The 23,296-nt window shown below is 43.4% G+C and overlaps 1 protein-coding gene across 2 annotated transcripts in view; it reads right to left on the bottom strand.

Annotated features, from left to right (window-relative positions):
• Positions 1-16,122, bottom strand: part of PCSK1 (proprotein convertase subtilisin/kexin type 1) — a 31,586-nt gene extending 15,464 nt beyond the window's left edge. Inside the window, exons 1-6 of one of the 2 annotated variants that reach the window (XM_053408449.1) lie at positions 15,600-16,122; positions 9,678-9,782; positions 5,903-6,013; positions 4,350-4,496; positions 3,631-3,707; positions 2,112-2,200 (exon numbers count right to left, since the gene is read on the bottom strand). In XM_053408449.1, the coding sequence (XP_053264424.1) occupies positions 2,112-2,200; positions 3,631-3,707; positions 4,350-4,496; positions 5,903-6,013; positions 9,678-9,782; positions 15,600-15,782 (712 nt within the window). In that variant the 5' untranslated portion in view covers positions 15,783-16,122. The remainder of the gene's footprint in view (positions 1-2,111; positions 2,201-3,630; positions 3,708-4,349; positions 4,497-5,902; positions 6,014-9,677; positions 9,783-15,599) is intronic. The other variant, XM_053408450.1, reaches the window with a different exon arrangement.
• Positions 16,123-23,296: the final 7,174 nt, after the last annotated feature.

Here is a 23,296-nt window from a genome sequence, read left to right on the forward strand (position 1 = left end):
TGACACAGGAGATTCAATTCCAAACTCTCCAACATTTCTTCAATGAAAATAGGGACGCGGGTGGCGCTGTGGGTAAAACCTCAGCTCCTAGGACTTGCTGATCGCATGGTCGGCGGTTCGAATCCCCGCGGCGGGGTGCGCTCCTGTTGCTCGGTCCCAGCGCCTGCCAACCTAGCAGTTCGAAAGCACCCCCAGGTGCAAGTAGATAAATAGGGACCACTTACTAGCGGGAAGGTAAACGGCGTTTCCGTGTGCGGCTCTGGCTCGCCAGGGTAGCTTCGTCACGCTGGCCACGTGACCCGGAAGTGTCTGCGGACAGCGCTGGCTCCCGGCCTATAGAGTGAGATGAGCGCAGAACCCTAGAGTCTGTCAAGACTGGCCCGTACGGGCAGGGGTACCTTTACCTTTACCTTTATCCCTACCATTTTCATCAGCAGCCTCACATACTGATGACTGGGCCAGTTCTGTCTTGATGTTAGAAAGGTGTGAAGCAGGTTGAGGAAGTCAGACTGGAATGTAGCATGATTGATAGCTTGCAAGGCAGGAGAGGAGAAGGCTGTTAACTCAGAGGAATTCAAATGTGACAGCAGTCAGCACAGTTGTCTGCTCCACTTACAGCTGTCCCATTTTCATTTTTTTATATATATGTAAAAAGAGCAATGTTTCTGCCCCCTTTAGTACTGCTTTAGAATCCTCTGTTAATCGAGATTTCTAAAATTCGGGTGGGTGGGTAAAAAGGGGCTGTACAAACATGAGCATACAATTTGAGTATAAGACAAGCAAATGACCTGGACACCACCAAGGTAATTGGGAAATTTGATTGATGACACTGTGAGAAAAGCTGTGTAGAAAAAAATTAAATCTTTCACTTTGCAGGCTACATTACTCTTGACAAGGCATTTGAACCACATGCCTGTCATTCTCAGATTTAAAAAGCAAAACATAAACAAGCGCCTATCTATTTCCATATTACTCTTTCACTCAGACATGAAGAAATGACACTTAGGAGTTTTGGAAAACATACCTAGATTTGTTTGGGTTGTTGTTGTTTTTTGCATTTTTATATTTCTTTAACATGACTAGACTGACTACTATTTTTTCTTTTTTGTATCTTTTAAATATTCACAATGGGTTTTTTTTATAAAAAAGATAGTATTTCCACCAATTTTCCCATTAGTAAGCCACTTTCAGAATCATTAGACAAGCATTTTTCATTAGAAAACCTATTATTTTCCATTAGAGGGGGGGAATGAGATCTTTTTCTTTCAAGTTGCGCCTGGTACTGGGAGTCCTAACTGTGACCTTTCCTCTTTGGTATAGGAGCTGATGCAGAGAAGCATTTACATGGCCCCTTCCACATTTGTGAAAGTGCATTGTATAGCCTCACAACTGAATTTTAGCCCATTTTAAAGGGAGATAGGAAGAAGCCCATATTAGCAGCCTAATTCCTGCAAAGGTGCACAAGCATAAAACATGAGGGTTAAGTGAATATATTATTTTCTGTTAAAATAAAATAGAGCAATGACCCTGGGGAGAGGTTATAAGTCTTCTATAGGTAAAGGTAAAGGGACCCCTGACCATTAGGTCCAGTCGTGGCCGACTCTGGGGTTGTGGCGCTCATCTCACTTTATTGGCCGAGGGAGCCGGCATACAGCTTCCGGGTCATGTGGCCAGCATGACTAAGCTGCTTCTGGCGAACCAGAGCAGCGCACGGAAACACCGTTTACCTTCCCGCTGGAGGGTACCTATTTATCTACTTGCACTCTGACGTGCTTTCAAACTACTAGGTTGGCAGGAGCTGGGACCGAGTAACGGGAGCTCACCCCGTCGCGGGGATTCAAACCACCGACCTTCTGATCAGCAAGTCCTAGGCTCTGTGGTTTAACCCACAGCGCCACCCACATCCCAAGTCTTCTATAGCATGCAACTTTTGTAGCAATACTTTCCAGCACTTCTACTTGACTATTGCATATAACAGAAATGGAAGACTTCCTCTAATAATACATTCTTGCCAATGCAAGTTGCTCCATTTACTATTCCTTTGCTCAGACCTCGAGCACATCAGGGGTGGAAAACTCTTTTAAAATTGAATTGTTATGTTGGATTCTTACCCCCAACTTTGGAATTGTATGCAACTCCTACTCCACATTTCAGGTTGTTGGCTTGCATGGCGATCTCTCCTGCACACCGTGTTCCATGTCTGCAACAAAACCCACAAGTCCATACCGATCATTTACAACTATTATTATGAATGATTATTCATTTGAATGTATCAGATTCAAATGGAGCCCACAGGGATCAGATTGCAGTATACTGTACTGTCATTGCCATTCATTTGAACGATAAGCCAATTTTAATGAATTAATTCCAAGGGCAAACCTAGTTTCTCAAGTGAAAAAAATGGAAATACTATAAAGCAAAGCCTGCCTTGTTTCCAGTACACAAGATACCAAGGTATCTAGGAGAAAGAAAACAGAATTTATATGTATGGCTTGTCCTTGTTGCTAGTCCCAGGGTAAATGGTAACATGTTTTCTATGATGTGTTCTATATGATTGCTCACCTTCCGTAGATGAAAAGCTGCCTTATTTAGTAGTACAGCTTTGTATGCAGTTGAGCTGTTGAACGCTGCCAGTCTGAATTCCATTTACATATTAATAAAGAGCTGGTGTTATGCAGAAATGGTAGATTTTAGAGATAATGCCATTTGAATTGGAGGATAATGGTCTCCCATTGCCGATAACTGCTGCAGAGAAGCCGAGTGATGGATTTTCAAAAGGCTTGAAACATTAATCCGCTGAAAACCTTCTATTCCGGCGATATTATTTCTGTTATAAGAGCATCCATGTAGTAAATGAAATATCATTTTTGCCTGATAGATGCTGGTGAACCATTGTGTAGGTTCCTTATTGTGTCACTACAAACTGGCCTTCTAATTGGCTTGGAACAACTACTTGAGCTGGACTCCATGTTTGAAATGAGCCAATTCTCCTTGCCCTGGACTTCTCAAACCATCGTTCAAGGCCCAGCCTGCCGAAAAACCATATTGTACTATTTGATTGGCTAGAACAGAGGTGGGGAACCTGTGGCCCACGACTGGATGACGTTAGACTACATTTCTCATCAGCAAGAGTTTAAAGGCTATAGATTGTTTAATTAGCCAAAGGCCTGGGGCAAATGGAATGGTTTTGCCTGGCGCCTAAAGATATGTAATGAAGGTACCAGGTGAACCTTCCCGGGGAGAGCATTCCACAAGTGGGGAGCCATCACAGAAAAGGCCCTTTCTCGTGTTGCCACCTTCCAAACCTCTCATGGAGGAGGCATATGAAGAAGGGCCTTGGATGATGATTGCAGGTTCCGGGTTGGTTCATATGGAGAAAAAGGGAGAACAAGGGGTGTAGCCACCCACTTTTGGATCTGCTCACACTCACTTTTGGCTCAATCCCTGCTGACAGCCATCATGCAGTCCTCAGCAGAAAAATGGTTTCCCACCACCGCGCTAGCTCATTTAAATAGCACCGTACATATTATGAAAGTGGTCAAAGTTCACCAAGGGTCAACTATCAAGATTTGTTTTGCAGAGATTCTCAGCAGCATATATTAAAGAGAGAAACAGCAAGTCGTTACTCACTTGTTTTCATTTGTTGGGTCATATCTAGGAAATGGATCGTGATCATTGTCATTGAAATCATAACTTGCCTCAGGATCCTAAGTTGAAAAATGAAACAAAGGAAGAGGATGAATAAAGAACACTTCTGAAATTGCTGAGGCAGTGGAGATAAATTAATTCTAACTTTTTGAAAACACCCCCATTTATTTATTTATTTTGCAATTGGAGCAGCATGATAATATACAGGGCTTTTCTTCAGCTGGAACTTGACGGAACTCAGTTATGGCACCTGTCAGGTAGATGCCATTGCCATTCTAAGAGAACAAGGGAGGTATTCATTGTGAGTTCCAGCACCTATTTTTCTAGAAAAATAGCACTGATAATATATTTTATTGACTACTCCTGTTAGTTTTTTCTAACAGTTTTTTTTTATATTTACACACACATACACACACACACACACAGGCTCGTGAGAGACACTTGAACTATTGTTCATTATTAATTTGTTTAACTTTATTTGTCATCTTTGTAATCTCCTAGCCTTTATTGAAGGATTCCATTTTTATCCTCACAATACCTATGTGAGGCAGTTCAGGCAGACAGAGAGTGACTTGAAGGTCACCCAGTGAGCCTCATTGCTGAGCAGGGAGATAAAACTCATTTTCCACATCCAAGCCCCAAGAGTCTAGCCACTCCATTGGTAAATAATAACTGACTGATTGCTGAAGTATAAAACTCACATAGTTAATATAAATGTCGGTGTGGTTCCACTCCAAGCCATCATCAAGCACTGTTACGACAACACCTTTCCCAGTAATCCCCTTTTGCCACACAGGAATAACATGGAGATCCAATTTTGGCAGAGACGGAGTCATTCTTGTGTCTTGCTAGGAAAAATAAAGGATAATACATTTATATATATTTCTGGAGAAGGTGGGGATTGAACCTAGGAGTTTATGCTTGCAAAGCATGTGCTCTCCTGCTCTCCAGTCAGATCAGCAGGGCTTAACTTTGGATTATGCCCAATAATTCTTGCAATGTACTTCCCAATCTTAAGCAAAAACAAGTCATATCATACTCAATGGGATTTGGTTCCCAGTAAGCGTGCTGTAAATCGTAGCCTGGTAGCCTGATCTTCTTTCCTCATAAGTAAAGTCTGTTGGGTCGTGTTATGCCTACCAGTGTGGTTGCTCAAGAGCGAACAGGCAAGATCCCCACTGGTCTTTTCAAAGGCTTTTATTATTGGTGCAAAAGCATTTACAGTGCAGAACGTCTCAATTCCATGTCTTGCTCAGTCACTAGCAGAATCTGAGAGTGGCCGGTCCTTAAACCTTCCCCAGCAGAGTAGTCTCTTGACCCCCATCCGACGGCTCCCCTCTCTGCGCGTAAACCTACTGCGCAGAGAGGGCTGGATAAAGGGGGACCTGCCTCCCCCTCGCTTTGCTCATGCACGGTGTCTTGGCTCTCTCTTGCATCCTCCGAGCCCTGCATCTCTTCCCCACTAGAGGCGGGGCTTCCCTCCTCCGCGGAGGAAGTGCTGCTTCTCACGGTCTTTGGAGGCTCCCTGTAACCCAGCTGCCCTTCCACCTCTCGCCTCTGAGCTGATGGCAGTTCCCTGACAGGTTGGAACCATGCTCACTTGTGGGATGGGATTTCCCCTTCTCTGTGTCACAGTAGCAAATACAGAGTGTGGGGTGTGGCACAATGGGCTGCTGATGGAGTTGGCAGAAATTGTGCCCCCCTCCCCGATGTGTGAGCGGAAGTGCCTTCCTGCTCACTTAGTCTGCTTCTGATTGCAACTTCAATGCATTTTATTCTAACAATTGCAGTCAAGAGATTATTCCAAACCACCAGTCTGTTCTTCAATAGCTGTTGAATTTTCCATTTTCAGAACCTGAATGTTTATGTGTGTGTGTGGGGGGGAATAGTTGGTAGCCAGTGGCCAGTGACATGAGCAATAAGAGGCTTATTAGAGAAAAGAAAAATCCATCTCAAAAGGTGAAAACATTTTGCAAAAGTTGTTGTGCACTATGCTCTTAATTTTATAATTTGGAAGCTGAGAGTAGAAGGAGTAGAAAATTGCTTGTCAAGAGTTGAATACCTTGCATGTCTCATACAGTGCAATCCTATGGATCGTCACTCAAAAGTAAGTCCCACTCAGTTCAGCGCAATGGCACTTGCTCCCTACGAAGGATGTTTAGGATTGCAGCCTAAATGGTTGCACTGCAGCTCATAGATGACTTTTGACTTTTCTTAAGACATGTAGAGTCTACATATAAATGCAATCTCTTACCAGATACCATTGTTGATTCCACATGGGGTCATTGAAAAGATTTTCTGCTGAGTCCCGCAATACCGAACGCTTACTTCTCTTCTTTTCATACTGTTGTTCTGCCCAAGACACCTGGAATATATTTGCCAATAGCAACATCTATAAAGAACCTCGAGTTTATTATTATTATTACTATTACTATTATTATTAGTGCACCAAACTATTTTTATTGCATTTTTATCCCACCCCTTTTCTAAGAATCTCAGAGGTGCATTTTAGACTCACAACATTTATGTCTTTTTTTATTTGTAGAGAAATCACTGTGGATATATATATATTTTAAGGTAAAAGGAAGAACTTCCCTTAAAAACAACATCAACAAGCACACTGATCTCCACAGCCTCTCCAGCTTCCCAACTTTAATTAAAATCCAGGGATGATGTCCATGGGACTTTTCTAGACCTGGAAGTGCAAGCCACTGGGGGGAAGTGCAAGCTGAGAACTGGAGAAATATTTAATGGGAAAAAAAGTACCCAGATCAACCTTGCAATGATAACACAGCTGCTGAAATTCTAAAGCACTCCAAAAGTGAAGTAGAAAAACAGAATCCTCTTTCACAGGGGAAGAAAGCTTTTTTTCTTTTTTCTTTTTGAGAAACAGGCATACAGGTTTTTGGCACATCAGTAACAGAAAATGATTTCTCTCCTTTTTTTAAGCAACAAGACTCACTCATATGTATAAAGAAACCTTATCCATGAGCTACAGTTTAGCATTTAGCTGTGTGAACTAAAAACAATTATAGCAGTGAATGTGGGAGATATACTCTCTTGTTATACCAGTATCAAAGTTGTTTATTCACAGTCCATATGCTCTTCCACCTGGCCCTGTAACTACATCTCATTGCAAATCTCCATATTAAGAAAACTGTTACTATTAGATCACATCTAATAATGATATATAATAGAATAAGAGCATTAATGACAGAGGACTACACCCTATTTAATTTAGTATGTCTGTCTATGGAAGCATTAAGAGCACCCTACTTACTGGAAGATAGGTATAATTATTTTTATTTTTTTTAGGTTGCTGGGTTGTTGTTGTTTAGTCTTGGCATATGGTGATTTATTACTTTAGGAAATTATACTAAATGATTCTAACTCAACATACTGTATTTTCTTTCTAAAAGGTAATTCAAGCCTGCTCTACCAACTGAACTATCCCAGCAAAGGGTATTTGCATTAAATCGCAAGACAGGCATGCTCTATTTCATGTTGTAATATATCTTTGCAGATTAGGCATAACCCTGTTTGCAAAAGGTTGTAGCAAGAGCCAGGAAGCTGGCCTTATTCAGCAGCAGCTGCTAGTGCAAATGTAATTAATATTGCACTGCACACATGTCAGAGTTGACCTCTAATACTGAAAACAAATTCTGCAACCAAGCCTTTGATTTACAAAGCCTGGAGGACCACATTCTGATAAGTGCTCAATTTCAACAGATAGTAGTTTGAGGGGCAGAGGGCAGGTTACTTAACTGACACCCATTCCCATTATGCAAAGTGGATCTCCCTGCGGATTATTTCATGTGTAGCACCAAATTCCACATGGAAAACATTGATGCCAATGAACTTTGCAATGATCCAGTTTGGAAGGCAAATCTGCCATGCTTGTAAAGCGCACTAGAATATACTGAACTGAACCCCATAGTTCTTTGGCGGCTCAGGTTACAATCCAAGCTGAAAAAGAACTTCTCTTCCTACCTATATATCTGGCTGTGGCTGCAGTGATGGCAGCAAGGGTAGTCTTACTCCCTTTCATTTCCTTTCACCTTCGTACTTGAAATGCTAGCACAGGGATGTCACAAAACCTGCATTTCCCGGCATTCCTAGGGCCTACAATTTGCCATAGTGGTATTTCAAGGACCAAAGACGAAGGAGTGGGCAGGAGAGAAAGTGGGGAGAGAGGAGGCAGAGATCTCATTCCATCTCTGCCACTGACTCAGCAAACAGAAACAGCAGACTTCTGCATTAGTCAGGCAATTAGGTTTGTGTCTCACAATGTAAGGAGGGGATTCAGACCCAGTTGGGCTGCTGGTGATGTAATTGGGAGCACAGTTGGGCTCAAAGTGGGCACAGGATAGAGTCCAGAATACACAAAGCTTCTCCCCCTCGCCCCAACATGAGAGAACTCAGTTGGCTGAATCCAATTCTGAATTGAACTGGGAAGGGGGAAAGAGTTGCTGAGAATGCCCAGGATGTGAGCGATTGCCATCATGTCTGATGACGATGTCACCAAGACATCTGATGTGGTGTGAACACTCTCCACTTTGTAGGCTGTTGCAGGTTACACCCCCGGTGTGGAGAGACATGACAGAGAAGCTGCTGTGGTGTGAACAAAAGAACATACACCCAATTGATTTCCCAGTGGCTATACCAACAATCAGCTGGTCTATGTTGCCCTTTGTTATCTGACACACATCTGCTTCTTGTCTTGTTTCCTAAGTGCATAATTCCAGTAGCCAGTTGTCAAGCTGCTGGCCAAGATTCTACATCAAGATCTGGACCTTCTCATTTGCTAACACTTTGCTTCTTAGAATTTGCACTGTCATCACAATTTCCCTCTTCCTTCACCTTTTGTTTTCTTTAAAAAGCAAGGAATCTGTTGCATTTTAAGTAGGGTTGCCATATTTCAAAAGTGACAACCCAGACACAAAAGTTGTTGCTTTTTGGCAAGTTGTTGAGCTTTGCCAATTTCCACAGACTCCCCTTGGGCTAGTTCCTCAATGAATCCCAAAATTTCTGATGATTATATTTCTCACCCTTTTGTAGGGCAAATCTTGACATTGACACCGTGAGGCAACAATAGCCCTACTATGCAAACATTATCTACTTGCTATAAATTTCAGCAGTCTGCTTCACTCTCCTACGTTCAGGGCTGGCCCTACCATTAGGCAGCAGATACCAGGAGGAAGCAGCTCCCCTGAACCACCTGGTCACTTCCACCTGTCGGAAATCAGAGGTGTATGTGCCACACAGCCTGTTGGGCATCTGCTAAGCAAGCCTGCTGCCCTCAAGTGCTGTGGAGGATAACATCCCATTGCCAGAGCTGAAATAAGGCCCCATCTGCAACATTTAAAGGAGTTTCATGTCACTTTAAACACTCATGGCTTCCTCCATAGAAGCCTAGAAACTGTAGTTTTTTAAGAGCTCAGCAATTTGTTAGACTTATATTCCCACCACAGAGCTGCACTTTCTAGAGTAGTTCAACAAGCAGTCACTCTTCCCAGGTAACTCTGGGAACTGAAGCTATATAAGTGGAATAGAGGTCTCCTAACAACTCTCAGGACACATAACAAACTACAGTTCCTGGGGTTCTTTGGGAGAAACCATGACTGTTTAAAGTGGTATCATGGTAAACTTGGGGCCTAAGATTCAACTGCCGGTTCAGTCAGCTTCTGTACCTTAAACTGAGGGTGGGTGGCCATTTGACACCAACAGAGCAAACTTGTGACAGCTGTGGACCTCCCCATGTAACTTTGAGCCTGGCAGTGTTTCTCAGCCTAACCTACCTCACAAGATTGTTGTAGGGATAAAAATGGTTGAAGAGAACGATGGGCAATCCCTTAATCTCCTTGAGGAAAGGGGAGATATGAATTTAATAAGTAAATTAAAGGCCAGAGGAGACTGCAAGCCTATGTATGTTTGCTCAGAAGTAAGCCCATCTGGGTTCATGGGGGCTTATTCCCTTGTAAGTGTATTCAGTATTGCAGTCTACGGGAAACTGCAAATGCAATACTTACGCGTTGATCATCCAAGAGTCTTTTTGTGATGTGAGTAGCACTCCTTCGCAACCTTCTAGGATGGCTCTTATGTCTAAATAGATAATGATTTTCAAGTGATCCAATCTGCAATACACAGGATGATTTCTGAGATATTTTCCCACAGGGAGCAAACAGTCAATAGCAACGGATAATTGGAATTTCCCAGAAATGCTTCGAATATAAGAACATTAAATTTTGCTGGATAAAATATTTATTCAAAAGCAGAAGTGCAAAGACTGTGGGAGCAGAACTGTGTCTCCACCAATATTTTCCAAGCAATTAAACACGTGAATAATTGTCAACATACACTGTTTTTAAACTAATAGTAATGTGTCTTGAATAGAGCAATGTGTTGAAAATATGCACAGAGGACAGGATTTTTCTTAGAATTAAAAAAACCAAATAGGTTCCAACTCTATTACCCATCTATGTGTACAGATGATTAACTGTTAGGTGCTTTTTGTTTAGAGCATAGGACTTCTCCATCCTTATCCTCAACCAAAACAAAGGCTGAGGACATGTAAATGCATTTGCCTACCTTCATTTGCCCAGGCTTTTCCTCATCAGACCCTGTTTGAATCTTTTCAGTTCCAGATAGACAGATTAGATAGATGATAGATAGATGATAGATAGATGATAGATAGATGATAGATAGATATAGATAGATATAGATATAGATAGATAGATGATAGATAATAGATAGATAGATAGATAGATAGATAGATAGATAGATGATAGATAGATAGATAGATAGATAGATATAGATAGATGATAGATAGATAGATAGATGATAGATAGATAGATAGATAGATGATAGATAGATGATAGATAGATAGATAGATGATAGATGATAGATAGATAGATAGATAGATAGATAGATATAGATAGATAGATATAGATATAGATAGATATAGATAGATAGATGATAGATTTGGAACTGAAAGGATTCAAACACAAAGGAGTCCCAGGTGTCAAAAAAGCTTATTTATGTATGCTACTACTGCGGCCTGTGTTTTGCTAGCCCCAAAATGGAAAACAAGCGAGGTCCTAACCAAAGAAGAATGGCAACTTAGCTGATGGAATATGCACAGCTTGCAGATTTAACAAGAAGAACATATGTTTAAAGAAGACTGGAAAATGTTTACTGAATACCGTATGTGGGTGAAAATTGTGTTCATTTAAAAACGCTGGTAGCATTAAGATAAATTCAGCAGTGTAAATAAGTTTTGATGGATGTAGCAATGGATTACTGAATGGTTTAGTTCATGCAAAATATGCAGGGGTGTGTGGTATGCAAAATGAACCACGGAAAGAAAAGAAGGGAAGTCATTGATTTAAGGTTGTCTAAATAAATATTTTGAAATGTAAATTAGAATAAATAAATAAATAAATAAATATCACATAAAACAGGATGCAGGCCCCCTCTAACCCAGCATCCTGTCCCACCATGCCTCCTAGATGCCTGTGGGAAACCCAGAAGCAGGACATGAGTAAAAGAACACCCTCCCCTTCTGGGGTTTGCAGCTGCTGGTAAAGGTAAAGGGACCCCGACCGTTAGGTTCAGTCGCAGACGACTCTGAAGTTGTGGCGCTCATCTCACTTTATTGGCTGAGGGAGCCGACGTACTGCTTCCGGGTCATGTGGCCAGCATGATGAAGCCGCTTCTGGCAAACCAGAGCAGCGCACGGAAATGCTGTTTACCTTCCCGCCGGAGTGGTACCTATTTATCTACTTGCACTTTGACCTGCTTTTGAACTGCTAGGCTGGCAGGAGCAGGGATCGAGCAATGGGAGCTCACCCTGTTGTGGGGATTTGAACTGCTGACCTTCTGATTGGCAAGCCCTAGGCTCTGTGGTCTAGACCAGGCTTCCTCAACCTTGGGCCTCCAGATGTTTTTGGCCTACAACTCCCATGACCCCTAGCTAGCAGGACCAGTGGCCAGGAATGATGGGAACTGTAGTCTCAAAACATCTGGAGGCCCAAGGTTGAGGAAGCCTGGTCTAGACCACAGCGCCAACTGTGTCCCTTTTGCAGCAGCTGGTACTCAGAAGCATTGCTGACTCCAACTGTGGAGGCAGAGCACAGCCACCTCATGATGTATTCCACTCTGTCTTCCTCGCTTTTCTCTTATCCAATGGCCTTGCTCTGGATTTCATTAGACAGCACTTCTTGGATTCCCCACAGCTCATTTCATCATTTCCCATTCTTTCTCCGTAACATTGATTTCCCCCAGTATATTGTCGTCTTGCTCATCTCTGGGATATTAGAGCGAATGATATATGGAATTGCTGTCGGCCTGAATGCAACATGTTCAGTGCCCTCCACTTCTAATTACCAAGTGATCATCGCTGAAATGATAATTGGTAGAAATGTCTACGGTAGTTTTGTTTGCATTGCTATGCTGAAATAGCCTGCTTCTGCAATGCCACAGTGATCTTGTGCAGCAGCCTTACAAATTCTGGCTTGCTTAGAATCCTCATTTTTCCTACTTTGTGCTCTGGCAGTTGGGACTCATGTTACATGGTATGCAGATTTTTGAGAGGACATTTACTTGGCCAGAAAAGCAGGACTAAATCTTGGAGCTTATTCAAATATGGTCTTTCAGCAGTCAGGACAGGGAGTGGGTTTTATTTTCAGCATGGATGGAGATCTAATTCCCTTTGCTAAGGTGGCACCAGAAACATAACTCCTATTTGTTGGGTTGTAATGGCCTGGCATGCGTGGTTCTGTTTTAAAATTCCTGGCACATTGGCTGCAACAGTAGCAGGTCGTAGACTCCAGCCATTTAATTGCAATTATGAGCAAATGTTAGGAATCATGTGGAAATCTAAGAGGTGATCAATGCATGCCTAGAAACTACCCAGCTAGTGGCATAATACAGGAAGTGTTAAAACAGAGATAAGAGCTTGAGTGATTCTGCCTTCTGTTAAGCACTAAATGAGCCTAGTTTCAGTTCTGCTCAGCAACAATTCTTACCAGGTTTTTAATTGGGACAGGAAATGTGAGCTCCTAGAGCTACAACTGTTGCCTGTTTCAGGCAGTATGAACGCAGGTTGGTTGCCACTGAAATCACTTCTGGGGCTCCAGGTAGCCACTGTAATGTTCTACTCAGCTCCTGCATATAAGCCTGCTTATAGTAAATAGCCATGCTAGGGCTACTGCCCCCAGCGGATCTGGCAAACATTTGCCAGAGCCAGTTATAGGTTTTGCGGCTGTGTCGTGGAGCTCTTACCACGTGGAAGTGGTTTATTGCTGATGGCAGCCAGCACCACATTTACAGCGCTCGAACCCGGGCCATATAACATGTCACCCCTGTTAGCTTCATCTCAGAGCAAAATTACCGCCTCCCATTTAATGCAGCAGCAATCTAAGTGCTACACATCTTCATCAGAGTGCTTGCAAATGTCCGCCACTACTTGAATTCCAAATGCATTACAAACAGCAACTCCCATGTATTATCCGTGTTTAGATCTTTGGGAAATTTAGCAAGGCGGAAATATTTAAAATAAACAAATCAAAATTTCTAAAACAAGAGGTGCCAAAGCTGTTCTCGACAGGCTTGGAGCAACACCCTCCGAACTAGAAAGCCTGACTTCCAAATCAAGATATATACGTGGCAAAAGAAAGGCAGACTTTTCTTTATTATTACTTGACAAGCTCCAGGGATGAGCTATGGCTATGGAATCAGAGACACTTGCTGACTCAAATTAAGTTCTGACAGGAGGGGAGTATCGAAGTGCCTATGAATCAGTTGATCTTGTATATAGGAAACCTGGCCATGAGACGTGCATATCTACAAAAATTCGTAGTGGCTTATTCTCAGGTAGAGAGAACCCTCTGCAAAACAAGGGCAGGCATTTAACTCTGCCACACTCCCTATCAGTTGCAATCTCTTTGCAACAGCTCACTGCACTAGATTGTGCCAAAGTAGCTTACTAAGTTAGGTAAAAAAGCTCATTACATGGTCTCTGGACCTGGACTCAGGGGCAAAGCTAGGCTTTATTTCACCCAGATCAAAGACCCAGTTTGGCACACCCCCCACACACATTTGTGTATACACACACACACAGAGAGAGAGGGGGGGCAGGCTGGGAGCCTCAATGGCGCTCCTCTGGAGGTTTCACCAGGGGCAAAAAAACCTGACTAGCACCCCCCAGCTACAGCACTGCCTGGGCTACATTGCCCCTCATTGCTCATCTCTACATTACGCTGTATTCCTGGGTGCCTCTGTTCTGCTTCATTGGGTGGTCTGAGTCGTTGCCAATGCAATATTGTCAACACCCACTGCTGTGTAACAGGCTTGTGTCGCTGACACAAGGGCACAGGATACAGCAGTGAATCAGATCCTATGCACTTCTATTTGCCAGCACAGCAGTTCGTCAGCACTACCTTTATGGGGGCGCGGGGAGTTAAATTTGCTTCCAGCAGTGACAACAGAGCTTGTTTCAAGCATAAGAGGTAAGTGAGGATCATAAAAGAGAAAGCAGATGTTAGACTTTGATCTCCACCCTCTCCGTGCTCTGCATCACTGGACTAACACACAGTCATATTAGGCTGTTTCTTTAGAAACCAGATCAGAGGGGTTTGGTTTCTGCACTACTGGAGTCAACTGCTGGGGTACAGGATACAGGTAGAAAACTCTACAATTAGATAACGGGGCAAGGTTGCTATTACGTAAATGAAGTTACTCATCCCTGACAACAGTGACGTCATGGCATGACAGACGGGGGGAGGAGGTGGGCTGGAGGGAAGGGAAGGGAGAGGAGATTGTGGAAAACACCTGGCGCTGTTAACTTTTAGGATACAGTGTAGGATTGCTCTTGCTCAATCCACATGGCACCTTCACCAAACCACGGAGGCACAAATATGTCCCTTAAGAGCAGAGGGTTTGCGGAAAGAAACGGCAAGTGGTTTCAATGCTCTGGGCTGGTAGAACTTTATCAAAGGAGGAGGGAGGGAAGAAAGAAAGACAGAGCTCATTCTTTGTCTGAAAGCTCGCTCCACGGAATGACGGCTTCCTCCTGCATAAACCCAGATGTCTGTGGTTACTCAGAAGGATGGGGGAAGTACTCTGCACACGCATTCTCCTTCTGCATACTGCTTCACCCATCCCTGGGGAATTATGAATTCTCTCGATTGTTGAATTCTCTCTCGTTTCAATCCTGGCAATTGAAACGGATCCTGAGGTTGGAACCCCAGCTAAAGGCATTCCACCTTCGCCTTGGGGAGCTGTAGGGGTTAATGCAAAGCAAGGAAGGTCTCCTTGCGGGGGCTTCCGAGCAGGAAGCATTCCTCGTTTCCCCTGAGTTGCAATTCCCAGCGCCTGCTGCCGATTCCACTCCCTTTGGTATTGTCCCCGAGAAAGCCACCTCTCGCGGAACGCAAAGGAGTGTGCTATCCCTAAAGTCATTTCCTCAACTCTGTTTAAATTTTTTATTATTATTATTATTATTATTATTATTATTATTATTATTATTATTCAGTGGTGTGCATAGAAAAGCAAAGAATCCTGTGGCAGGAGAGAAAGCTTGGGAACTCTGAGGACTTTCCCCGGAGACTGTGTTTGCCATATGGAGGGAGAACTCGCCATCCTGAGCTAGGAAACCCACTTACCACTCCATAATAATAATAATAATAATAATAATAATAATAATAATAGCATGAGAAGTCCTTGCTTAAGGGAGTCAGTGTCTAGAAAGGAGCACGTGACGTGTGTAGCTCTGTCTCAGCAACAGAGCCATTAGCGTACAGCCACTATCTCCAGCTGCTAGTCAATGGCATGGCTTGTCAATTACGCGCGCCGCCGGGTTCCTATTCGGGAAAGCGGGAGAAACAAACTTGCCTGCTTTGCGCAATGGGGTGGGAGAGGGATGGAGTGGGGAGGGAAGCGGGGAGCCTTACCTGCCCCAGAAATTCATACTGCAGCTCGTCGGCGATGGCCTGGGCTGCCGCCGGACCTCCCGGGATCTCGGCTGCCCACTCGTTGACGAACTGCCTCTCCGCCCGGGCCAGCAGGACGGCTGCGCTCCAGGCAGCCAGCAAAGCCACGGCCGCGCTGCGCCCTGCCCAGCCTCGCCTCTCCATGGCAGCCGGCGAGGAAGAAGGAGGACCGGGCGCTTTGGAGAGAACGAGGAGAATCGATCAAGGAATCGAGTCAGGCACTGGAGAAGTCAGGATTCGTGCTTCCAAAAAAGGAGGAAGAGTGGAAAACTCCTTCCCCACTCTGGTTGCTATGCGATCAGGAGAAAGGCTGGTGCGGGGCGGGGGGTGGAGAAGGAGCTGGCTGTTCTCAAGAAAGTGCCTGGCTGCGATCACAGGTCGCCCGTTTCTGCCCGGCTCATGCTTGAGCAGGACTCCAACCCGCCACAGCCAGAATGGAAATGAGGGCTTGACACGTCAAAACGACGAAAGCGATCCCTGACGTCAGATCTGCCGGGCTCGGATCGAGATGGTTGTTCCCAAGGGGAGAGGAGGAGCTGGAGGCGTTTGCTAATATAGGGGGTGGACTGCACGATATTATTATTATTATTATTATTATTATTATTATTATTATTATTATTATTATTATTATTAACACACACACGCAAGAGGAAGGGGAAATTCTCCAGCGTCTCTGTACCAGGAGCTGTCCATGGTACGAAGGCTCCGGCAATCTGTCTCACTGTCTGTCTCTTTCGCCTCTCTGAATGAATTGACAACCCACCGCCGGCTTCCCTACAGATAAGCAAAGCTCTTTCTGTAACATGAAGGTTGCCCGCAAACGGATGGGCATTTCGATCAACATATTGTTCCTGTTGCTTTCCTGATGCGGTGCCTCCGGTCACTGTCTTTCTGAAGCTCTGAAGCTTTGAACACTGCCAAAAGAATCGATAAAGATCTTGGGGGATAGGTGGGAGAGAGGTTTTAGCTGATGGGCTGCTTGCTTGTAAAGAGATTTCAAAGAGGTGGCCGTAAGGAACGTACGTGTGTGTGTGTGTGCAGTTGGGGATCATTTCCCTATCTAAAGTTGGGAGGAGGAGTCTGTCCTGTCAACCTATGAACAGTTATTGTGACCCCACATGCAGGTCTTTTGGGGCAACTTCACAGCTCCTGATGAGAAGATGATTTATTAGGGTTTCATGCCTCGCCTGCGCCAAAGCCTAGAGGCAATGTACAAAATGCACAAAATCACAAGCACAGCATTTCGAAACCGCAAGATTTGTCAGGGAGGGGGTTTCCAGTTCTACACAGGGTGAAAGGCGATCTCCACAAAGTGAGAATGGAGGTTATACATCCAGGCACATTGCATGCAGTGGGAAGAAGGAAGAGAATGTGGTAGAACAAACATGCATCTGTCCACATCTGCAGATTCTCCACCATTGCTACCCCAATATGGCACATATTTTGAATCACAGAGGTTTTTTTCCAGGCAGGAAATGTATGAAAAAGCTGGCATTCCTCTCCAATGTAGAGGAAGGTGGGTTTTTAAAACTTTATTTAGAAACTGATACCCTGCTGTTTGAAACAGGAAAAAAATATTCACAAAGCCATTAGGAACCATATATACTGACAGTCTTTCATTTCAAGTCCAAAATGGCATTATCCATGCTGCTCTTCTTACCAGATAAGCCTTAGACTCCTGGGATTCACTTGGCTTCGACAACATTATAGTCATGGCATTATCAAGCCATTTCTAGCGACCCCTCCCATGTTCCCTACCTGTTTCTCCAACCAAACTCCGGCATGAGTCAACGCCAACATATGCCTCTTAAGAGCTTAGAGCTTGCAAGTCAGGATGATGATTTTAATGTTTCCAATTCCCCACAGCATATGCCTTTCCTATGTGTCATATGGACCTTATAATCCCTTTAAGAATATAAGAAGAGTCTTGCTGGATCAGGCCCACTTGCCCATCTAGTCTAGCATCCTGATCCTAGAATGGCCAACCAGATGTCTGTGGGAAGCCCACAAGCAGGATCAGAGTGCAGCAGCAGTCTTGTGATTCCTAGCAATTGGCATTTAGAGACATGCGGCCTCCAACAATGGTTCCATGGGAGCCGTGATGCTGCCCAATTGTGTGAGATGGTGGTGGGTGCAAAGATGTCTACAAGTCATCAACATCTACAAAGATGGCTACAAGTCACTGGAGAGAGGAAGTGGGCAGCGGCATCTCCTGCAAACACACTGACAGTGCAATCCTCTGCATGTCTGCTCCAAGGTAAGTCCTATTCAGGAGGAGCGGGTGGAGATGTGGTCTAAACCACTGAGTCTCTTCGGCTTGCCGATCAGAAGGTTGGCGGTTCGAATCCCCGCAACAGAGTGAGCTCCCATTGCTCCCAGCTCTTGCCAACCTAGCAGTTTGAAAGCACGCCAGTGCAAGTAGATAAATAGGTACCACTGCGACAGGAAGGTAAACGGCGTATCCGTGCGCTCTGGTTTCTGTCACGGTGTCTCGTTGTGCCAGAAGTGGTTTAGTTCTGCTGGCCACATGACCTGGAAAGCTGTTTGTGGACAAACACCGGCTTCCTCAGCCTGACGCAAGATGAGTACCATAACCCCATAGTCGCCTTTGACTGGACTTAACCGTCCATGGGTCCTTTACCTTTTTTTTTTAACATTTTAAAGTCCTATTCAAGGGAGCTTACTCACACTTACTTATAACTGTGTCTAGTAGGAAGCAGTCACTTTTGACCTTTCAAATGTTGTTGTACTCAAAGTCCCAGCCACCATGGCCAATGGTAAAGGATGATGGAAGCTGCTGTCCAAGAACCCTAGGTAGACCACAGTTCCCCATCCCTGGTGTATAGGACTGCAGTCTGCATTTTGTTTAATGCGCAAAATTTATTGTGCAGTTCCTTTTGTTTCACCATTTCTGCTATCTTCTCCTTGGCTCCCACGGTTACCATTATCATGTTCCTTTGCACTGTCGCTCTTTCTCATAAGTCCCCAATGACCTTCCTTCCTGATTCTTTCTCAAACACCGACTTCACTTTTTGTAAGCACTGGTTAGTTGCCTGTCTTTATCCCCCCTCTGAACCCCCTCTTCTCTTGCAATCACTTTCCTTTATCTATCTTGTGAAAATTGCTTCTTTCCTTGACCTTGTTTGTTTCAGTTACAGGTAGGTAGCCGTGTTGGTCTGCCATAGTGGAAACAAAATAAAACAATTCCTTCCAGTAGCACCTTAGAGACCAACTAAGTTTGTTGTTGGTGTGAGCTTTCGTGTGCATGCAAGTGTATCTGAAGAAGTGTGCATGCACATGAAAGCTCATACCAACAACAAACTTAGTTGGTCTCTAAGGTGCTACCGGAATGAATTTTTTTATCTTGTTTGTTTCAGTTATCACAGCCCCAGTTTACCTCCAACTTCTATATCCCTTCCTTAAATTTCAAGAGGAGATGGTGGTTGAAATCAGAGTTTGTTCCACCCTCATCACCCGCTTTGGGTGTTTGCTTATCAAGATGACTCAAGGTTTGCCTTAAGTAGTGGGACAACTGAGAATTCTTTTCTTTGTTTTGCTGTGCTATTGTTTTACATTGGCCTGCGAGGATTTCTAGATGGGTCTTTCAGTTGTCCTCCACGATTCTGGAGATCAATAAAACAAATAAACCTAAACTTTAATTTTGGGTTTAGCTGTGGTGGTGGTGATGAACTGTCACCCTTTTGGCCTAGGAGTAGGATGGCACATGCCACCACTTAATGCAAATTAGTTCATCCTAAAGGGTGCAATCCTATCCTCACTGGTTCATGGGTCAAGGGGAGTTGAAGTGAAATGGAGGCTGCCAATTCCTGTTGAAAGCCTGCAGAAATGCCCCTGTATGCTGTACAAAAAGTCCACAGAGCCCCTCCACTGGGAAAATTATTTCCCTGAATCCTAGGCTGAAAGTGGGCAGCACGAATGGAGGAACCCAACTACACCAGATCCTAGTCTCTCCATCCCATGAACTTGCCTGTGAACACAAAAGAAATCATGCTAGGACAGGACCTGGAGAAATTAATTTCCCACCCATTGACTCTGATGGGAAGGGACAAGGTTGGAAGAAGATTGCAGCACCCACCAAACTTTTCTGATGGTTCCCCCAATGGTAGTCAGAATGGTTTGGACTTGGGATGGAGTTCTGGGCCTGTGGATACTCAGCCATTGGATTTCTCAGAAAAGCTTATTTGGTAACGTAGTTTTGCGCCATTTACTATTTGCAGTTGTGGTGGTTAAATGATTAAAATGTTTGTGGGGGGTGTATTAAAGGGATTCAAATCACCATTTAGGATTGTTAATCAGGGTAGTGGTTATTCTGTTAGAGAGAGAGAGAGAGAGAGAGAGAGAGAGAGAGAGAGAGAGAGGGAAAGAGAGAGAGAGAAGCTCAAGCATGGACAAGACAGGCACTAGTTTCTGGGCATATCAGAAAATCAGCTAGTAATAGGGAATATATATTTGCAGATGAAGTTAGGGGCACTGAGTATTATTTTTCTTCATTTACAACACAATCCTATGCATGCTTACTTAGAAATAAGTCTCCAGTACATTTCATTGGGAAGCATAAATAAGATTACAGCGTTAGTCACTGCACAAATCCATTATAATAATTTTAAACCTAAAAAATTAAGAAATATGTAATGATGGCCTTTTTCATCAGCATAGAATATTCCATGCAGCATACAAGGGATTTAAGGGTCTTTTTTTTTTATTTTGGTACATTATAGAAGAAAGAAGATTGCCTTACATCAGTGGTCCAGAGTACTACTATTGTTACTATTAGTACTATTCATTTCATTTCTATACTGCTTTATATTTTTAAGAAAAAGATATCCAAGTGGTTTGTAACCTGCTTTAAAAGAGCAAATAAAACATTCCAGAATAAAACCTTTAAAAAAAAATGAAATATAATCATATATAAATAACAGGAAACTTAAATTACCTGAAAGATTTCAAAATAAAACATTACAAAAGGAGGTCAAATATAGAATACACATTTAAAACAGCATCATTAGCCAGAGAACAAAATATTATCTTAAACATACAACGTAGGTCCATAGTCTAGGACCTTGGTGTTTGAATGAAGCAAAGGAAAACAAATATTCAACATACCAGGGTTAACACATGTCAAGTAATTAAGGTAATTATGTCCACTTTGGAATCAGTTTCCCTCAACGGCTGGTAAATGCTCTCTGCTCAGCAGCTTTATTCTCTGATGGGTAGCAAATCCATCAAAGGTTCTTTGTCAAAGTTCCCTTTCCAACATTATTGATTCCAACTCCTTGTCTCTCACCCATGCTAGAAAGGCAATGCTCAGTTTCCTGGGAGGGTAGATTACCGTATTTTTCACTCTATAAGACACACCAAACCACAAGACGCACCTAGTTTTTGGAGGAGGAAAACAAGAAAAAAAATATTCTGAATCTCAGAAGCCAGAATAGCAATAGGGATCGCTGCACAGTGAAAGCAGCAATCCCTCTTGCTGTTCTGGCTTCTGGGATAGCTGCGCAGCCTGCATTCACTCCATAAGACGCACACACACTTCCCCTTACTTTTTAGGAGGGAAAAAGTGAGTCTTATAGAGCAAAAAATACAGTATTTGCTTCCAGTGAGTGTCTAGCCAACACACTGGCAATGTTCTTGGTCTTGCAATGGAAGTTTAATCTGTGGCCAGAAACTGAACATTCCCTGCTCCTGCTGCTTTTCTTAAAAGCCAAGAGGGCCTCTGGTACTTGTTTCAGTATTACAATGATGGATAGCAAGCAGCAATTTTGAGCAGAGGTGGTACCTTTGTTCTCTCCCATGGAGCAAATAGCAAATTTGGGCATGTGTTGGTAGTGATTTTCATTGGTGAAAACAGCACAAGGGAAAGGGACCACTTCCTCTTGCTGTTTCAATTTCTTATCTGCCATTCATCCAGGGCAGGTTACTGTAATTAAAAATAATAAATAAAAATAAAATAAAAACAGTGTAAAACCAATTACAGTCACAAGAAAGTGTGGGTCTTGAAAATGTATCTCCCAGATGTTAAAGGCCAGGGTAAAAAAGTGAGTCTTCAGAATATGTGAGTCATCATAATGATGGTATCAGACGCTGCTCTGTGAAGAGAACCTTTCACAGCTTGGGGCTACCACAAAGAATGTCCTGTCCTAGTCTACCCCCTCAGCTTCTGAGGGTAGTGGAACTACCAAGAGAGCCCCCTCTGCTGATGGTAACATCCAAGAAAGGGAAAGAGGCAGGTTCTCAGATATTTGGGGCCTTAGTCATTTAGGAATTTAACCACTAGTGGGAGCATCTTAAACTAGACACAATAATGAACTGGCAACTAGTTAGTTAATTCTCCTTCCTCAAGCACACTGGCCACAATACAATCCCCTCTGCTATTAACCTTAAAAACAACAACTATGGAATTCCTGATCACAGATTTTCTGTGTCACTGTGAGCGGCACCCTTATTGGATTATATATTTTTGGCTACGCTGACAGTGATTTGTTTTATTTATGCCCACAGATAGATACAGCTATTACTTCTCTCCCCACTCTCTCACACACAGCTAAATTGAGATGTGCTGGTGGATTCCTGGTGTCACCTCCTCTAGAGGAACTTACACTTTTGTTTTTTAAAAAAGACACAGATGCACCTCAGCTCCATGCTAAAAAAAAAGAGAGAGAAACATTTGTTTTCTGAATACAAACAGAATGTTGCAGCATGAGACATGCCTTAAGTTAATGTAGAAAGAGCCTGCAGAGAACTGGAGGACTCTTAGACTGCTTACGCATAACATGATGTTCTGCATTCAATGTACTCTGAAATATAGTTTTTTTCTTTCTACTTAGTCCCTGAGTCTACTGTATTGCATATCTTATGTTCTTGAAAAGTCCTTTTTCATAAACTGAGCTCCATTCAAAATATGAAAAGCACAATGCAGATTCATCTTGCATTCTTTCCTAGTGTGTCCCATTGAAAAAGTATGGGAGCAGTAACAGGTGTATATATCCATACCTATTTAATGACATTGTGGTTGTGTGTATACCAAGATCACAGTTCTCAAAAACTTCTTCATTCAGCTGCACAGGGGAGAAAAGGCACGGATAACTGGATCAAAGATAAGTTTTTCAAATGTTTATCCAGTAACTGCGCCCACCCTTTTGGACAGCAGGATCTAGAATAAATCTAGATTGACAGCAGCAGGTTGAGGTGGAGCATGCAACATTCTGTGATGAGAAAATCTACTCAGTTAAATGTGCACACAGCCTTGGAGTAAAGGGACAGAAGCATTATGCACATCAACTAACACTGTAGTGGATTGGCTCCAAAGTCACCATGTCACACATGGAAGGAAGGGGCTTGGTTTGGGTGAAGAGTTCTAGGAATGGAGAGGAGGAAGGCAACCCCTCATTCCAACTTTCCCCTGCAGCCTCTCACATTACCTTCCATACGCTCTCAGAGGGTTCTCCTGAGCAAGGAGGCAAGGAGAAGAAGGTTGCAGGGAGAAGACGGGAGAACCAAGGCCTGAGAGAACGGGACTTCAGTCACAGAAGCCTGGATCCAATTCAATGCCCAGATCACAGGATTATGTATATAATCGGATGCCTGTCGGTGGGAGCTGGCCAAAGAAAGTACATCATAAATGTGATGAATAGCGA

Source organism: Podarcis raffonei, chromosome 11 (assembly GCF_027172205.1).
Source record: "Podarcis raffonei isolate rPodRaf1 chromosome 11, rPodRaf1.pri, whole genome shotgun sequence".
NCBI lineage: Eukaryota > Metazoa > Chordata > Lepidosauria > Squamata > Lacertidae > Podarcis > Podarcis raffonei.